We start from the raw sequence: 18,807 nt of genomic DNA on the forward strand, positions 1-18,807 counted from the left end.
AAAAAGCTTATTTCTCTCAAGGTTTGTGCACAAATTTGTTTACATCCCTGATAGATAGAATTTCTCCTTTGCCAAGATAATCCAGCTACCTGACAGGTGTGGCATATCAAGAATCTAATTAAACAGCATGATCATTACATAGGTGCACATTGAGCTGGGGACAAATAAAAGGCCACTCTAAAATGTGCAGTTTTGTTACACAACACAATGCCACAGATGTCTCAAGTTTTGAGGGAGCATGCAATTGGCATGTTGACTTCAGGAATGTCCACCAGAGCTGTTGCCAGATAATTTAACCTTTCTGGGAACGGGGGCAGTATTGCGTAGTTTGGATTAATAAGGTGCCCTATGTAAACTGCCTGTTACTCAGGCCCAGAAGCTAAGATATGCATGGTAGTATGGATAGAAAATACTCTAAAGTTTCCAAAACTGTTAAAATAATGTCTATGAGTATAACAGAACTGATATGGCAGGCGAAAACCTGAGGAAAATCCATCCAGGAAATGCTATTATTTTGAAATGACTGTTTTTCCATTGAAAGCCTATCCACCATACAAAGACATATGGCCCAGTTCACAATCTCTATGGCTTCCAATACATGTGGCCAGTCTTTAGGCATTGTTTCAGGCTTTTACTCTGAAAAATGAGTGAGAAACACCACTTTCAATGAGTGGACAGTGGACATTTCCAGCAATGTTTGCTGCACATGACCGGGAGCGCACATTCTTGTTTTTCCTTTTCTATTGATGGAGATATTGTCCGGTTGAAATATTATCGATTATTTATGACAAAAACAACCTGAGGATTGATTATAAACATTGTTTGACATGTTTCTACTAACTTTTATCTTGCTGCTGTGACTGCGCTTTGTGCCAATGGATTACTGAACAAAACACACCAACAAAACGGAGGTTAATATACATAAAGAGGGACTTTATTGAACAAAAACGTAACATGGAGTCTTGTGAGTGCAACCATATGAAGATCATCAAAGGTAAGTGATTAATTTTATCGCTATTTCTGACTTTTGTGACTTCTCTACTTGACTGGTAACTGTAAGTAATGTTTTGTTAGCTGGGCGCTGACTTCAGATAATCACATGGTATGCTTTCGCCGTAAAGTCTTTTCGAAATCTGACACTGTGGTTGGATTAACAAGAAGTTTATCTTTAAGCCGATGTTTAACACTTGTATCTTTTATGTATGTTTATTATGAGAATTTCTGTTTTGTTGAGTTTCATGCTCTGCAATTTCACCGGATGTTGTTTGAGACAGTGGATTACTGAACAAAACACGCTAACAAAACGGAGGTTTTTGGAAATAAAGAGGGACTTTATCGTACAAAACAAACATTTATTGGGTAACTGGGAGTCTTCTGAGTGCAACCATATGAAGATCATCAAAGGTAAGGGATTAATTTTATCGCTATTTCTGACTTTTGTTACTCCTACTTGGCTGGTTACTGTTTGTAATGTTTTATGTGCTGGGCGCTGTCCTCAGATAATCACATGGTATGCTTTCGCCGTAAAGTCTTTTCGAAATCTGACACTGTGGTTGGATTAACAAGAAGTTTATCTTTAAGCCGATGTATAATACTTGTATGTTTTAGGAATTCTTATTATGAGACTTCTGTTGTTTGAATTTGGCGCTCTGCAATTTCACTAGCGGAACACCTATCCCTAATAGGTTTTAATAGTCATTTCTCTACCATAAGCCACCTCCATTGTTGTTTTAGAGAATTTGACAGTACGTCCAACCAGTCTCACAACTGCACTGCACGGCATAGCGTGGGCGAGCGGTTTGCTGATGTCCATGTTGTGAACAGAGTGCCCCATGTTGGTGGTGGGGTGGGTATGGGCAGGCTTAAACTGTGGACAACGAACACAATTACATTTTAATGATGGCAATTTGAATGCACAAAAATATCGTAACAAGATCCTGAGGCCTGTTGTGAGGCCCATTTTTTTATTTTATTTTATGTATCTGTGACCAACAGATGCATATCTGTATTCCCAGTCATGTGAAATCCATAGATTAGGGCCTAATGAATTAATTTATTAAATTGACAATATCTTGGAATTGCCTTCAGTGCCTCTTTAGCCTTTTGAGTTTTTTTCTCATTTTGTCTCCTCACCCCAGTCTCATAAACTATGGGAATTGGTGAGTCTGTGTTCAATAATGAAAAAAGTGAACAGGGAGACCTATGAAGTGAAGGATTGTTAACAATCCCATAGTTAACATCTGAAACACTCAGCAGCCTCTGCTTTCAAACACACTCCTGCTCTTTCACTACCCCTCACTGTTCTGTTTGTGTTCAAATCCATCCTTTTTTCTTAAGGGATACATACTATTGACTGCACTGCTGAAGGGGTGCTCAGTCCTTGGAATGGAGCATTTAAATGCTCTATAAAGTTCTGGACGCTATCTTAAACTTTGTCAGAGCACTCAGTAATTTTCAAAATGTGTTGCTCTGTAATTAAGAGATTCACTGGATTTATGGTAATCGACCGATCAAAACAAATGATATTTTATTTGTCACATGCGCCGAATACAACAGGTGTAGTAGACCTTACAGTGAAATGCTTACGTAGAAGCTCTTAACCAACGATGCTTTATGAGGTAAAAAATGTTTTTTTTAAAATAAATGTTATGTAAAAAATAGATAAGTAGAAAATAAAAGTAACAAATAATCAGTTGGAATGGAGTGAACGTTGAAGTGAGAACATTCAACATTTGCACAACACTTTTAATAGGCTAGTCAAGGTGGAGAACTATAAGGGGGATGTGTTTTCAGACACACAGTAGCTGATGATATGTGCTGTATACATTAATACTAACTCATCAAAATAAATAGAATAAAATGTTCAATTCAGTTGTTCTCAATAGATTTTTAACTAAGATTATGAATACTCATATTTGTCATTCAGAGACCTGAGCTATTCTTAAATATTTAATTTTAATTTTTCCAGGCAAGTGCCTTTTCCTGCCCCAGCTATTGGCTGTGTCAACTTCCCAACTCAGACCTCCCACAGAAAAATGCTGTGCTTGCACCTGTGTCAGTCTGCCAGATGGACCTGCTGAGATTGTGCTGCAGGATTTTCTCCAAATCTCTTTCAAAGATCCAAGGACTCGGGCCTAATACCTAAATATCTATAATTGATTTACTTTATGGGATTACTGAGACTTGCTGTCCAATAATGCTGTGGTTCAATACATTGTTGATGAGCCACTTCCAAATGGAACTAAAACGTTTAAACTAAATTGGGATCCTTAATTTAAGAAAACTAACTGAAAAAACTATTTTTTTAAATGACATAGATGCAGAAAGTAAACAGCATAGTGGTCAATTTCCGCAACAACTGAGACTGTTGAACCGTGAGGCTCAATTTCTCTGTTTTGTTGCCCTGGCTACCACGCTGTAATCAGCATGAAGCGAACCCGTGCACATGGGCAGATACTGTGTGACTGACTGACTGTGAGAGCAAAGTGTTGCGTCTTGCTCATCTCAATATCCTAGCCTATTCATTGATGATGGTTCTGCTTTACTGAAGTTGCTAGTGCACAGTTCTGACTCTGTCTGCTTGGTGGCCGAACCTGTCTATACTGTGCCTCACCTCTCTCTCCCCGTCCCTCGCAAGCTCACTACGAAAGATACAAGTGTTTGTGTTCAAGACAACTAATCAGTCTCCTCGTTCCAAAAATACTGAATCCTAGGAGTCGATTCCTAGCAGAAGCGAATCTTGATACTCAGAAATGGGAGTCGGGGGCCTCCCGGGAGGCGCAGTGGTCTAAGGCACTGCATCGCAGTGCTAGCTGTGCCACCAGAGATTCTGGGTTCGAGCAGCCGGCCGCGACCAGGAGTCCCATGGGGCGGCACACAGTTGGCCCAGCGTCATCCGGGTTAGGAGGGTTTGGCCGGCAGGGATATCCTTGCTCATCGCGCACTAGCGACTCCTGTGGCTGGCCGGGCGCAGTGCACGCTGACCAGGTCGCTAGGTGTACGGTGTTTCCTCCAACACATTGGTGCGCCTGGCTTCCAGGTTGGATGTGCATTGTGTCAAGAAGCAGTGCGGCTTGGTTGGGTTGTGTTACGGAGGACACATGGCTCTCAACCTTCGCCTCTCCCGAGTCCGTACGGGAGTTGCAGCGATGAGATAAGACAGTAACTACTACCAATTGGATACCACGAAATTGGGGATAAAAAGGGGGTAAAAGAAAAAAAAGAAAATGGACTCTTCACCACTACATCATCATCGTTAGCTGTTAGAAAAATGGCAAAGGCAAGCGACACTAGAAAAGTCCTGTATGGCAATACTTTGAGAAGTTAAATGAGAAGGAAATGCAAACTTTGCGAGTTGGAATTGAGGTACAATAATGGTAGTACAGGTGCTTCACCATCTGAAAGGGACGCACCGTGAGACCCAAACCGTTGCTGGTAGCAGCACAGCTGCATTGAGAATTCACTTGGAATTGTATGTATTTTACTTCATGGGAAACCGATACAAAAATGTCTGTTTTTAAATGTTAAAAAAGCTTCACAACCCTACTTCAAACCTTTCAGAATATATTTGGTGTTTCTGTTATTTTTTCTCTCCAGTTTTTTGTTCTTCAGATGTTATTTGCCACTGCTGAGATTACTTGTTACAGACACATGTGCTTCCCTCATCTTTGGGAAGAAACTCAATATTTTCCAAGTCCACCTTTTAGCCCATCTCTCATCCCCACTCCTCCAAACCTCATGCCGCTTATTTAGTGGAAGCACCCGCGCTAAAGGCAGCCAGGTTGCGCTGGTGTAAATTGTTTTTTTATTTTTTATTTTGGCACTTTGGCTCGCCACGCCGCAGCCTTAAATGCTACATAAATAAAACATCTCGTATTGCGCCAGGGACCTATCCTCGGAGGAGGCGGTGTCATTTACGAGGCGTGAGGCTGCGCGCATAAATATCACTGGAGTTTTATCACAGCCCACCGCTGGGACTGATTGAATTGATCCATAGTTTGGCAGGTGGCAACATACATGTAAATGGACACTCATGGAAACACACACTCACACAAATCAGTACCCTCCTGTTCAGTCAAATACACACTCTCCCTCTGTCTCACATTATTAGTGAATCCCTCTCATTCACCAAGTCACTGTGCACACATACATGCGAGCGTCAACACACACCCACACTTTAAAAGAAAATATTAAAAAAAACACTTTTGGCTCACTAAAGTTGCTATAGTACACCCTTGGCTGTGCATTCTGACAGATGCCTCTTCTATACCTAGCCTGCAGCTTAGGCGCAAAGCTCCAATTTAGCTCAGGTGCTGAACCCACCAAAAATGAGTCAGTATCCTATGGGAAAGAGCTTTAAGTAGAGAGGGGGGAAGAGGGAGGAAAACAAGGATGGGAGTCAAGAGTTGCAGGAAAGGACTTGGATAGACAGAGACGGATAGACCAAGCGAGGGAATCGAGAGTCGATAACAAGTTCGAGAGACTGGATGAGAGAGTGAAAGAGGGATGGAGAAAGAGCTAGAGTGGGGGAGAGCGAGAGAAAAAGGGGGGAGCAGGAAAGACTACTAGTAGCGAGAGGCTAAAACACACACACATTCCAAAGCTGCCCCTCCTCAGAAACAGATTGCGCAACCCAGAAGACAGGAGCCTTGTCGTGGTGTGATTGTTTCACTGGAGAGAGAAAGTACAGCTTGGGAGTGTGCCAGCCAACGGGGGGTTCCTGAGTGTATGTGTCTGTGTTTGAGAGAGGGCTACGCTAATCTTCCCACTCCACACCGAAGACTTCAATCACACTGAGGGAGAGGCAGAGGAGTGCTTTTTGAAGAACCTTGTGTTCGAATCAGCCATGCTAATAGTTACGCAGATGCAACAGAATGCCACCTTCTCCAAATCAGAAAAGGTAAGGGCTATCACCCTAACCTACATATTGTAACATTGAGCTTTCTTTAATTGTTCTGTGCTCTTTAATTGTGGAGTTGTAAGTTATTGCATATTGAAAATATTTATTGTTCTCTTATGATTACTACATGAAAATGATTTGCACCACCACACCTTTCTTAATGACAATCATAAGCGGTAGTTGTTGCCGTATTCACTCTATGTGCATGCATGCATTGCCGTTCCCGGCTCCCCCAAAGGCGATGGAGTTCAAATGGGGTGATATATTTTCCATTGGCATAGCCTGGAGAGGAGTGGACAGCTCTTCAATAAGTTGAGGTGCAGCCAAAAAAGTACAAGAACATCCAAGAAAATGGAGCGTATCACTTGCTCACTATTAAAAAATATTTTATTATGCTTTTCGAGTTAAATGATATTCAGCTTTTAATTATGAGCAAGAGTCACACCTTGATGCATTTGGCATAGCTAGGCACCAGAGTGTGACGCAGGAGCTTTTTGCATTCGGCACGGTCATGGGCAGGTGTCCCCCCTTAGTGGTAGCCTTCATAACTCTCCTCCCTTTCTCAAGGCTCCTGGAGGTCGGAGTTCAATCAGGGGCTTGAGCTGCCTTGTTAAATCATCCACAGTCCTATTTATTTATTTATCTGCTTATTTGGGCCCCTCTTTGTCTCGACGTAATGAGTCAGGACGGCTGTGTATTAGCATTTCTACTCTCTGTATGGTGGTGAGTCTTATGGAGTTCTCTCTAGTTGGTTGGACTTTCAATCCTTTTCTTGTGAAAGTGATTCAGTAGATTGGTTTGTAGACTGACATGTAGTTTTGAGCCACAATCCTGTGTTTCAACTCAATGAGAGCCCCACAATCTTGGTTTAAAGCAGAACAAGTAACATTGTTGGGATATGTAACCACTCTCCAATTCATAGATAGAGCTATGTATGTAAAGACCGACAGTCCATGAGATTTAATTTTTTAATTAAAAAAAAAAGTTTCAACAAATCTATAAATGTGTTTTCTATGTATTGGATCTTCTTGTCCAGCTCCTGTTATTAATTTGGATGTGCTTAAAAACCCTTTCATTTCTTGGCCAGACAACCATGATGTTGCTTCCATCCACGTAGTAAGTTCTGTAGTGTTAAGATGTCACTAATGTGATCAACCAGGATCCACTGCCTGGCATCCCTTTGTTCTTAAACCTGGGTTCACGGCTTTGGTACTACTGAGATCAGGGGTGTATTCATTCCGCCAACTCTGCTGCAAAACGTTTCTTAGACTGAAGAAAACTAAACAGGGATGGGCCTACCAGAATTTGTCCAATAGAAACTCTTGTTTTGGTCTGTTTACTTTCGTTTGGTTCGTAAGTGGTTTGCGTAATCAATACACCCCAGATGACTTAGAGCCCGATGGCAGCCTGATGTAATATGGCGAGGCCTGTATGTTATTGATGTGCCAGCTTTAATACAAAGTTTCACATTCCCCCCTCTTACCTTCCCGAGCGAGTAACATCACTCCTTTTTTGTTAAGACGTTTCATTTCCCAGCTAATGTGTCTAATTCCACTCGGTCTCTCTCACGCTACAGTACTCCAAGCCTTCTCCCCCATGAAATATAGTGCCCCAGCTCAGACGGATATCTTTCTCTTTGAACAATGATCATGCTTTAACTCCGAGGTGGGGAGATAAGTCCCGGGTTTAGAGACGTTCGTTGATGGTTTATTTGGGAGTGGAACGTGGTGATGTATTATGGGATGAGGAATTGTGTTTTTTATGTAGTCGTTTGGAAGTGAGATGGTTTCTGCTAGGGTGGACAGATGCAGGACTAGATGTGGCTATTGACAGCCAGTGTCGTAGGGCAGCATTTCCCAAACCTCTCCTCAGTTACCTTCAGCCTTTACATGATCTATTTGAGAACTAGCTGGTTCAACTTGTCAACTAATCATCGTCAAGCCCTTTACTAGTCCAATCAAATCAAATCAAAATAAAATAAAATGTTATTGGTCACATACACATTGTTAGCAGATGTTAATGCAAGTATAGCGAAATGCTTGTGCTTCTAGTTCCGACAGTGCAGTAATATCTAACAAGTAATCTAACAATTCCCCAACAACTAGCTAATACACACAAATCTAAAGGGGTGAATGAGAATATGTACATATAAGTATACGGATGAGCGATGGCTGAGCGGCATAGGCAAGGTGCAGTAGATGGTATAAAATACTGTATATACGTGTGATATGAGTAATGTAAGATATGTAAACATTATTAAAGTGACATTATTTAAAGTGGCATTGTTTAAAGTGACTAGTGGTCCATTTATTAAAGTGTCCAGTGATTGGGTCTCAATGTAGGCAGCAGCCTCTGAGTTAGTGATTGCTGTTTAGCAGTCTGATGGCCTTAAGCTGAGAAGCTGTTTCTCAATCATGTGTGCTCGTCAGGTGTGCTAGGTGTTCCGGTGCCATGCATTGAAACGCGTATCTTTCTTGTGGATTTCTTTTGCAAAATAACTATGAATTAACAGATTTATTTTCAGACAATTTTCAACATATAACATCAAATTAAGGTGTTGGACATTCACTGTATTTTCAAGCGACAATAGCAGATAAATTTCGCTCCAGAGAAGTAGCTCATTGTTCCCTCGTTGGCGCCTAGCTTCTAAATAACGTTAGCTAGCTGTCAAGCTAGCCAGGTTTCCTTAGCAGCTTGTGCACAGGCCGGCTAGGACCACTGATTGTCCCCAGTGTGGCTGTTTGGATCCCTGCTGTTTGTTGCTGTTTCCATCTGCCCTGTGACCTGCCCAATCTGGAACTGCTTGGAGTAACAACAGCGTAGCCTACATTGCTACCATGACAAAGACCAAAGCCAGTATGAGTACCGTTGAGGACAGTGGTGTCTCTCTATCACAGGTGAATTCACTTTTTAAATGAACAAAAATAGTTCTACATGCGTTGTTACAACAACAAGAAAATAGCTTCAAGTGTTGTATCCAAATACTGATGGAGTCAACTAATAAAATAATGGATGATCTGACCAGAGAGGTCCAGGACCTGAAGAACAGTTTATAGTTCTCCCAGGATCAGCTCAATGAGTTTAAACAAGAGAACAGAAAGATGAAACATATATGTAAGTTATTGACATAGGACATCAGTTCTGTATGTGAATCCATGATAACAATGACAGAGAAATCTGATTTATCTTGAGGGACAATCAAGGATAGCAGAATCTCCACATGAGACCTGGACAGAGTCTGAGGACAAAGTGAGGGATATGATCAATGGGGAATTTGAAGATAGACCACAGGAAGATTGCGATGTAGCGCGCCCACAGGACTGGAAAACCCACCTCCGGCCCAGGTGCCAGGCCCAGGACAATAGTGGTCAAATTCCTGATGTTCAAGGACAAGGTAACTGTTCTGGAAAGAGCCTAGAACTTGACAAGAACATACATCTTCCTCAACAAGGACTATCCTGAAGCTGTGCGCCAGAAGAGGAAAGAACTTATCCCAGTCATGAAAGCTGCCAGAGCATGTGGGGAATTTGCTTACATCCACTATGACAGACTCATTGTCCACCCTCCCAAACTCTTCCCAAAAGCCTGGAAGGGATGACAGCACACACACACACACACACACACACACACACACACACACACACACACAGACTTATACACACCAACTGATTGATGAACTGCTGAATAAGGTTTTTTCTTGCTTTGTTTGTTCTTTTCCATAATTATGTCTATCTCCGATAAGCTACCCAGGAAATGGCTAAAATGAAATCAATAACTTGCTAACATCCGATAACGTTCATATGTTAGCAATTTCTGAGACTCACTTAGATAATTCCTTTGATACAGCACTAGCAATACACAAAAACAATTTGGAGCACAAATTGGTTTACTTCCCTGTTACTGAGCATTTCTTCTTTTCCAAAATAATCCACCTGACAAGTGTGGCAAATCAAGAAGATGATTAAACAGCATGATCATTACACAGGTGCACCTTGTGTTGGGGACTAAGTTGTCACACAACACAATACCACAGATGTCTCAAGTTTTGAGGGAGTGTGCAATTGGTATGCTGACTGCAGGAATCTCCACTAGAGCTGTTGCCAGAGAACTGAAAGTTTGTTTCTCTACCATAAGCAACCTCCAACTTCGTTTTAGAGAATTTGGTAGGACATCTAACCGGCCTCACAGCCGCAGACCATGTGTAACCACGCCAGCCCAGGACCTCCAAATCCGGATTCTTCACCTACAGGTTCGTCTGAGGGGGTGCTGAGGCATATTTATGTCTGTAATAAAGCCCTTTAGGGGGAAAAACTCATTCTGATTGGCTGGACCTGGCTCCCCAGTGGGTGGGCCTATGCCCCCCCAGGCCCACCTATGGCTGTGCCCTTGCCCAGTCATGTGAAATCTATAGATTAGGGCCTAATGCATTTATTTAAATTTACCGATTTCCTTATATGAATTGTAACTGAGTGAAATCTTTGAAATTGTTAAATTGTTGCATTTATATTTTTGTTCGGTATTTATATTTTTGTTCAGTATACCATCTACAGAAGAGACAGGAATGTCTATGGGGGAGGTGTTGCTGGATCAGTGGAAGCTGCTGAGGGGAGGACAGCTCATAATAATGTCTGGAATGGAGCGAATGGTATGGCATCAAATACATGGAAACCATGCGTTAGATTTATTTGATACCGTTACGCTAATTCCGCTCCAGCCATTACCACTAGCCAGTTTCCCCAATTAAGGTGCCACCAACCGCATGTGTGCTGTATATATTCAGAGGCATATCCTTGTAATGTTTAGAGAGGATCTCATGTCGAGTGCGGTGATTGCAGGTTCACCTGCCTCATCTAAAGCTAACAGTCAGCAGTGCTAACAGTCAGCATCTAGATAATGTGTGTGAAATAATTGATTTTGTATGTGGGTCTTTCTATAAATAATGGGGCCAATGTGTGACATTGGGATCAACATTTCAAAATGTTTTGAAACAAAAGTAAAAAGGATTTTCATGCAGTTTCACGTGTACTTAAAGGAATAGAAGTAAATATATGCAAATTGGCCCATGACTCCACCTATACAATAGCATAGACCTAGGACTATACATCCTTGAAGCAGGGTTCATACACACATTGACAAGTCAAATTCAAGCAGTTAATTGTAATTTTCAAGGACTAATCATTTATATAATTGTACATACCCTGAGTTGGCTGGGGTAGGCCATCATTGTAAGTAAGAATTTGTTCTTAACTGACTTGCCTAGTTAAATAAAGGTTAAATAAAATAAACATATAAGGCATAATATAGAATGCCTACCTCATCTCTGTACCTCAGTTGAGCAGTGAATTTCAAATACAGAATCATCCCCCCCAAAATCTATGGCAAGACTTGAAAATGGTTGTCCAACAATGGTCAATGACCAATTTGACAGAGCTTGAAGAATTTTGAAAAGAATAATGGGATAATATTGTACCATCCAGGTGGAAAAGAGACACAATTGTAATCGCTGCCAGAAGGGGAAACTAACGTGTATTGATCAGGGGTATGAATACTTTCTGAAGGCACTGTACAGTATGTGGCCAACGCAGGCACATAATAAAGCCATGATTAGCAGTAGCATCAATCTGACCAAAAACCAGGTTCCTTTTTTAATGGAAGGATTTGTATGGAAAGCCAAGTTTAAGCCAAAATTAGATGTTGTCATCCTCAAATTGACCACACATGGTTTTACCGCAACAGAGTAGCGCAACACCCTTCAATTGAAGCGGCGGGAAACAAACAAAAGTGGCCACATCTCTCACAAAAACTGATAAAATTTAAATCATGGATAATTTTAATGGAGCAGGAGAACTTAGAAATGGGCTACTATAATTACAAGGACTTTTCAAGCACCAAATTGAGGAAATGTCTGATTTTCAAGGTGCAGTAGGCCTATTCCAGTACTTCTGAGCTCCAAATTCAAGTTCACGTATGCTACTTCAAGCCCCTAGTACTGTTTAAAATGTGTCATGTTATTTCATTACCAGATGATATTATGAATAAGCCCACTAGGCTATGCAATTTTTTGTCATTATATCCAGAATAATTCATAGGAATAGTTAGGTACAACTGTTTTCACCGGCGTAACGAATGAGACACCAAAATATTCTGGACATTCCATGCGTTCCTTCTGGACATTCCATAGTGCATGCTATCACAAAAGCTGTTCGCCACTTGACTGTCATTCGTAAAATTCCTTCCTGGATCATATGATGATGTGTGAAAATATCACAGCGTAACTAATCAGCTAGACACCAAATGGCATCAAACAAGTATTATGCATCATTATTGAAGAACCACATTGATGACAGTATCAATTTAGGTTTTAAGTATCAAAGTGAGTGACTTTTTCAGTTAGAAGCATTCAATTTTGCAATCACATTTATAATTGTTTTATCATTTGTGTGCCCATGAAAACAGTTTTCATCCCGTAAGATAAGGAGACACTAAATGTTACGTAGTTACACTGCATTTCTGAGTTCTCTATACAAAAATCTGTCTTGACAGTTAGATCCGAAATTCTTACAAGGTTCAAGTTCAATGTCTAATTTAATTTAACTGATTAATGCTTAATATATGATATAACAACAACTTACGCTGTTTTATGTCACAAGATTTTGGACAAATCCGTCAAGACACCAACCATGATAAAGGGTTAAACACAGGTTTTAAATCAACTCGGGAATTTATCTATGGTCCCCCCCTTACAGTGCATTCGGAAAGTATTCAGACCCCTTCACTTTTTCCACATTTTGTTGTGTTACAGCCTTATTCTAAAATGGATCATTAGCCGTTGGCGTCGGCTAATGGGGATCCTAGTAACAATGTAACCCCCCCCTGAAAAAAAGGTGTGCTAGTCAGGTGTACTAGTCAGGTGGGTGGGTGTTAGTTCAGGGCTGCAAGAACATTCTGAAACGTCTCATGGTCCGCTAGGTGAAGTTTGAGAAACACTGCTATAGGGTTCCCTCTGTTAAGTTTAGTCCTGTATTCCATCCAGAAATGGTCTGTACAGAGAGGAGCTCTGGATTGTGAAGAAAATTACTGTGGAGTGGAAATCACAAAAGGTCATTATTGATTGTTTTCTCTCATTATAAAATGACAGATGGTGTAAAATGTAAGACGTATCAACTGATAGAATTTGAACAAGGGGATTTTCTCAGAGGACTTTTGTCTCCCGGACAGATTTCTCGTGGCTTTTATAGTCATAATTCCTCACAAACAAATCAATAGTGACTTTCAGCCTGTTGCTTTTGTTGTCACTCGCACAACCTTTTCCTTCTCCTGGCCTGAATACTGTATGAAAAAGCAAGGCAGAAGAAATTAAATGCATTGATTTTTCCAAAGAAAAGCATTGGCTAAAGTTTTAAGGCCAATTACATCGTCTTTGAGTCAAGAATTGGACGTGACTCGCTACCATAACAAATTAAAAAGCCGTCAGACAATGGATTAAGTTTTGGGGTGTAATTACAAAGCTTTAAACAAGTATGGATCTTTAAACTGCAGCTAGACGTGTTTCTAGTAAGCAGAGGTTTGTGTCTGTGTGAGTGTGTTAGAGGTCTTTACGGGTCCACCCGAATACCTGAGACCCGACTCGGGACACAAGCGGGTCCAAAATGAAACCTTTCCCTCGGATCGGGTTCTTTTTGATTGTCATCGGGTCTTGGGTCTATGTAACTACAACTGATAGACCTGAGTGGACATGACTCTGCATAGTCTATAGCATATTTATTTTATGCTAATAAGGTTGATTTATTGACTTTAATTGGCCTAGCCAACATATGTCACAGAAGAGCTACAGCTGAAGTCAGAAGTTTACATACACCTTAGCCAAATACATTTAAACTCAGTTTTTCACAATTCCTGACATTTAATCCTAGTAAAAATTCCCTGTCCTAGGTCAGTTAGGATCATTATTTTATTTTAAGAATGTGAAATGTCAGAATAATAGTAGAGAGAATGATTTATTTCAGCTTTTATTTCTTTCATCACATTCCCAGTGGGTCTGAAGTTTACATACACTCAATTAGTATTTGGTAGCATTGCCTTTAAATTGTTTAACTTGAGTCAATCATTTCGGGTAGCCTTCCACAAGCTTCCCACAATAAGTTGGGTGAATTTTGGCACATTCCCCCTGACAGAGCTGGTGTAACTGAGTCAGGTTTGTAGGCCTCCTTGCTCACACACGCTTTTTCAGTTCTGCCCACAAATTTTCCATAGGATTGAGGTCAGGGCTTGTGATGGCCACTTCAATACCTTGACTTTGTTGTCCTTAAGCCATTTTGTCACAACTGTGCAAGTATGCTTGTGGTCATTGTCCATTTGGAAGACCCATTTGCGACCAAGCTTTAACTTCCTGACTGATGTCTTGAGATATTGCTTCAATATATCCACACAATTTTCCTACCTCATGATGCCATCTATTTTGTGAAGTGCACCAGTCCCTTCTGCAGCAAAGCACCCCCACAACATGATGCTGCCACCCCCGTGCTTCACAGTTGGAATGGTGTTCTTGCAAACCTCCCCCTTTTTCCTCCAAACATAACAATGGTCATTATGGCCAAACAGTTCTATTTTAGTTTCATCAGACCAGAGGACATTTCTCCAAAAAGTACAATCTTTGTCCCCATGTGCAGTTGCAAACAGTAATTTTTTTTATGGCAGTTTTGGAGCAGTGGCTTCTGCCTTGCTGAGCAGACTTTCAAGTTATGTTGATATAGGACTCGTTTTACTGTGGATATAGATACTTTTGCACCGGTTTCCTCCAGCTTCTTCACAAGGTCCCTTGCTGTTGTTCTGGTATTGATTTGCACTTTTCGCACCAAAGTACGTTCATCTCTAGGAGAGAGAACGCGTCTCCTTCCTGAGCGGTATGTCGGCTGCGTGGTCCCATTGTAACGCCTGTCATCGGAAGGAGTGGACCAAAGCGCAGCGTGAAAAGTGTTCATGATTTATTTGATCAAAAACACTCGAACAAAGTAACAAAACGAAAGATAACAGTTCTGTCAGGTAAGAGACTAAACAGAAAATAACTACCCATAAACACAGGTGGGAAAAAGACTGCCTAAGTATGATTCCAAATCAGAAACAACGATAGACAGCTGCCTCTGATTGGGAACCATACTCGGCAAAAACAAAGAAATAGACAACATAGAATGCCCACCCCAAATCACACCCTGACCTAACCAAATAGAGATATTAAACATCTCTCTAAGGTCAGGGCGTGACACCCATGGTGTTTATACTTGCGTACTATTGTTTGTATAGATGAACGTGGTACCTTCAGGCGTTTGGAAATTGCTCCCAAGGATGAACCAGACTTGTGGAGGTCTACAATATATTTTCTGAGGTCTTGGCTCATTTCTTTTGATTTTCCCATGATGTCAAGCAAAGGGGCACTGAGTTTGAAGGTAGGCCTTGAAATACATCCACAGGTACACCTCCAATTGACTCAAATGATGTCAATTAGCCTATCAGAAGCTTCTAAAGCCATGACATCATTTTCTGGAAATGTCCAAGCTGTTTAAAGGCACAGTCAACTTAGTGAATGTAAACTTCTGACCCATTGGAATTATGATACAGTGAATTATAAGTGAAATAATCTGTTTGTAAACAATTGTTGGAAAATTACTTGTGTCATGCACAAAGTAGATTTCCTAACTGACTTGCCAAAACTATAGTTTGTTAAACCTCTTTGGGCTGCAATCCCGTTACCGGGATGATATGACAACAGCCACTGAAAGTGCAGGGCGCCAAATTCAAAACCAACAGAAATCTCATAATTACAATTCCTCAAACATACATGTATCTTATACCATTTTTAAGGTATTCTTGTTGTTAATCCCACCACAGTGTCCAATTTCAAATAGGATTTACAGCAAAAGCACCACAAACGATTATGTTAGGTCAGCACCTAGTCACAATAAAACACATTTTTCCAGCCATAGAGAGGAGTCACAAAAACCACAAATAGAGATAAAATGAACCACTAACCTTTGATGATCTTCATCATATGACACTAATAGGACTTCATATTACACAATACATGTATGTTTTGTTTGATAAAGTTTACATTGGCGCGTTACATTCACTAGTTCCAAAAACAGCCAGGGATTTTGCATAGCCACATCAATTCAACATAAATACTTATCATAAATGTAGATGATAATACAAGTTATACACATGGAATTATAGATATACCTCTCCTTAATGCAACCGCTGTGTCAGATTTCAAAAAACCTTACTGAAAAAGCAAACCATGCAATAATCTGAGACGGTGCTCAGATCAAGTCAAAATAGCCGCCATGTTGTAGTCAACATAAACCATAAATTACATGCTAAATATTCCCTTACCTTTGATCTTCATCAGAATGCACTCCAAGGAATCCCAGGTCCACAATAAATGCTTGATTTGTTTGATAATGTCCGTTATTTATGTCCAATTGGCTACTTTTAGTTAGCGCGTTTGGTATACATATCCAAACGCTCGTTCTGGTCAGCGTTACGTCGGACAAAAACTTCAAAAAGTTATATTACAGGTCGAAGTAACATTTCAAACTAAGTACCGAATCAATCATTACGATGTTTTTAACATTAATCTTCAATAATGTTCCAACCAGTGTTCCTTTGTGTTTTCAGGAGCCATGGAACGCAGGTCGCTATCATGTGCAATGCGCATGACCAAAAAATGGCTGACTGCCAGACACCTGATTCATTCTGCTGTCATTCAGTCCCACAACACAGTAGAAGCCTCATTCACATTTCTATAGACGGTTGACATCTAATGGAAGCCCTAGGAAGTGCAACATCATTAATATCTCAAGCGGATTTCAATGGGACCTGTGTTAGGTACATACCCTGCCACAGATTTCTCACTTCCTGTTTGGATTTCTCCTCAGGTTTTTGCCTGCCATATGAGTTCTGTTATACTCACAGACATCAGTCAAACAGTTTTAGAAACTTCAGAATGTTTTCTATCCAATACTATCCAATACTAATAATATGCATATATTAGCAACTGGGAGCAGGCCGTTTACTTTGGCCACCTTATTCATCCAATCTACTCAATACTGCCCCCCAGCCATAAGAAGTTTTAATTAACAAGAAATTTGTGGAGTGGTTGAAAAACAAGTTTTAATGACTCTAACCTAAGTGTATGTGTCACGCCCTGGTCAAAGTATTTTGTGTTTATTTTTATGTATTTGGTCAGGCCAGGGTGTGGCATGGGGTTTTTTGAAATTGTGGTGTGTTTGTCTTGGGGTTTTGGTGGTGGTATTGGGATTGTAGCTTTATGGGTTGTCTAGCAAGGTCTATGGCTGTCTGGAGTGGTTCTCAATCAGGGGCAGGTGCTTATCGTTGTCTCTGATTGGGAACCATATTTAGGCAGCCATATTCTTTGAGTTTGTCGTGGGTGATTGTCCTTAGTGTCCTATGTGTACTCGTTTTTAGTTTGCACTAGATAGGCTGTTTCGGTTTCGTTTATTGTTTTTTGTAAGTTCGTGTTTTCTTTGGTATATTAAACATGGATCGCAATCGACACGCTGCAGTTTGGTCCGACTCTCTTTCATCACCACTAGAAAACCGTTACAGAATCACCCACCACCAACGGACCAAGCGGCGTGTCAACAGGCAGCAGCAGCAGGAGCAGCAGCAGCTACAGTGGGAGAGGTTGCACCACCTGGAGTTATGGACATGGGAGGAGGAATTGGACGGTAAAGGACCCTGGAATGAGCCTGGAGATTATTGTCGCCCCAAAGCCGAGCTGGAGGCAGCAAAAGCAGAGAGGCGGCATTATGAGGAGCTAGCACGGCAGAGCGGATGGAAGCCCGAGAGTCAGCCCCAAAAATTTCTTGGGGGGGGGCTTACAGGGAGTATGGCTATGCCAGGTAGGAGACCTGCGCAAACTCCCTGTGCTTACCGGGGGCTGGAGAGACCGGGCAGGCACCGTGTTATGCTGTGGAGCGCACGGTGTCTCCAGTGCGGGTGCACAGCCCGGTTCGGTATATTCCAGCTCCGCGTATCGGCCGGGCTAGATTGAGCGTCGAGCCAAATGCCATGAAGCCGGCTCTACGCATCTGGTCCCCAGTGCGTCTCCTTGGGCCGGCTTACATGGTACCAGCCTTGCGCTCGGTGTCTCCGGTTCGCCTGCATAGCCCAGTGCAGGCTATTCCACCTCGCCGCACTGGCAGGGCAACCGGGAGCATTCAACCAGGTAAGGTTGGGCAGGCTCGGTGCTCAAGAGCCCCAGTGCGCCTGCACGGTCCGGTCTATCCAGTACCACCTCCACACCCCAGCCCTCCGGTAGCAGCTCCCCGCACCAGGCTTCCTGTGCGTGTCCTCGATCCAGTACCACCAGTTCCAGCACCACGCACCAGGCCTTCAGTGTGCCTCGCCTGTTCAGCGCAGCCAGCGCTTTTCTCCTCTCCTGCGCTGCTGGAGTCTCCCGCCTGTTTAGCGCAGCCAGAGCCTTCCTCCTCTACAGCGCTGCCGGAGCCTCCCGCCTGTTTAGCGCAGCCAGAGCCTTTCTCCTCTCCTGCGCTGCCGGAGTCTCCCGCCTGTTTAGCGCAGCCAGAGCCTTCCTCCGACACAGCGCTGCAGGAGTCTCCCGCCTGTTCAGCGCAGCCAGAGCTGCCAGTCTGCATGAAGCAGCCAGTCTACATGGAGCAGCCAGAGCTGTCAGTCTACATGAAGCAGCCCGAGCTGCCAGTCTGCATGAAGCAGCCAGTCTACATGGAGCAGCCAGAGCTGTCAGTCCGCATGGAGCAGCCAGAGCTGTCAGTCCGCATGGAGCAGCCAGAGCTGTCAGTCTGCATGGAGCAGCCAGAGCTGTCAGTCCGCATGGAGCAGCCAGAGCTGTCAGTCTACATGAAGCAGCC

At 42.2% G+C, this 18,807-nt stretch overlaps 1 protein-coding gene across 3 annotated transcripts in view; it reads left to right on the forward strand.

Moving 5' to 3' along the window:
- The window catches only part of LOC112227747 (dipeptidyl aminopeptidase-like protein 6), a 356,992-nt gene that overhangs the window by 121,337 nt on the left and 216,848 nt on the right, over positions 1-18,807 (forward strand). The window contains exon 1 of one of the 3 annotated variants that reach the window (XM_042308486.1): positions 5,525-5,899. The exons of the other annotated variants lie outside the window; for them this stretch is intronic. Coding sequence (XP_042164420.1) covers positions 5,846-5,899 — 54 coding nt within the window. The 5' untranslated portion in view covers positions 5,525-5,845. Of the gene's footprint in view, positions 1-5,524; positions 5,900-18,807 lie in introns of those variants that run through there. 3 annotated transcript variants of the gene reach the window in all.

Source organism: Oncorhynchus tshawytscha, linkage group LG29 (genome assembly GCF_018296145.1).
Source record: "Oncorhynchus tshawytscha isolate Ot180627B linkage group LG29, Otsh_v2.0, whole genome shotgun sequence".
In the NCBI taxonomy this organism is placed as follows: Eukaryota; Metazoa; Chordata; class Actinopteri; order Salmoniformes; family Salmonidae; genus Oncorhynchus; species Oncorhynchus tshawytscha.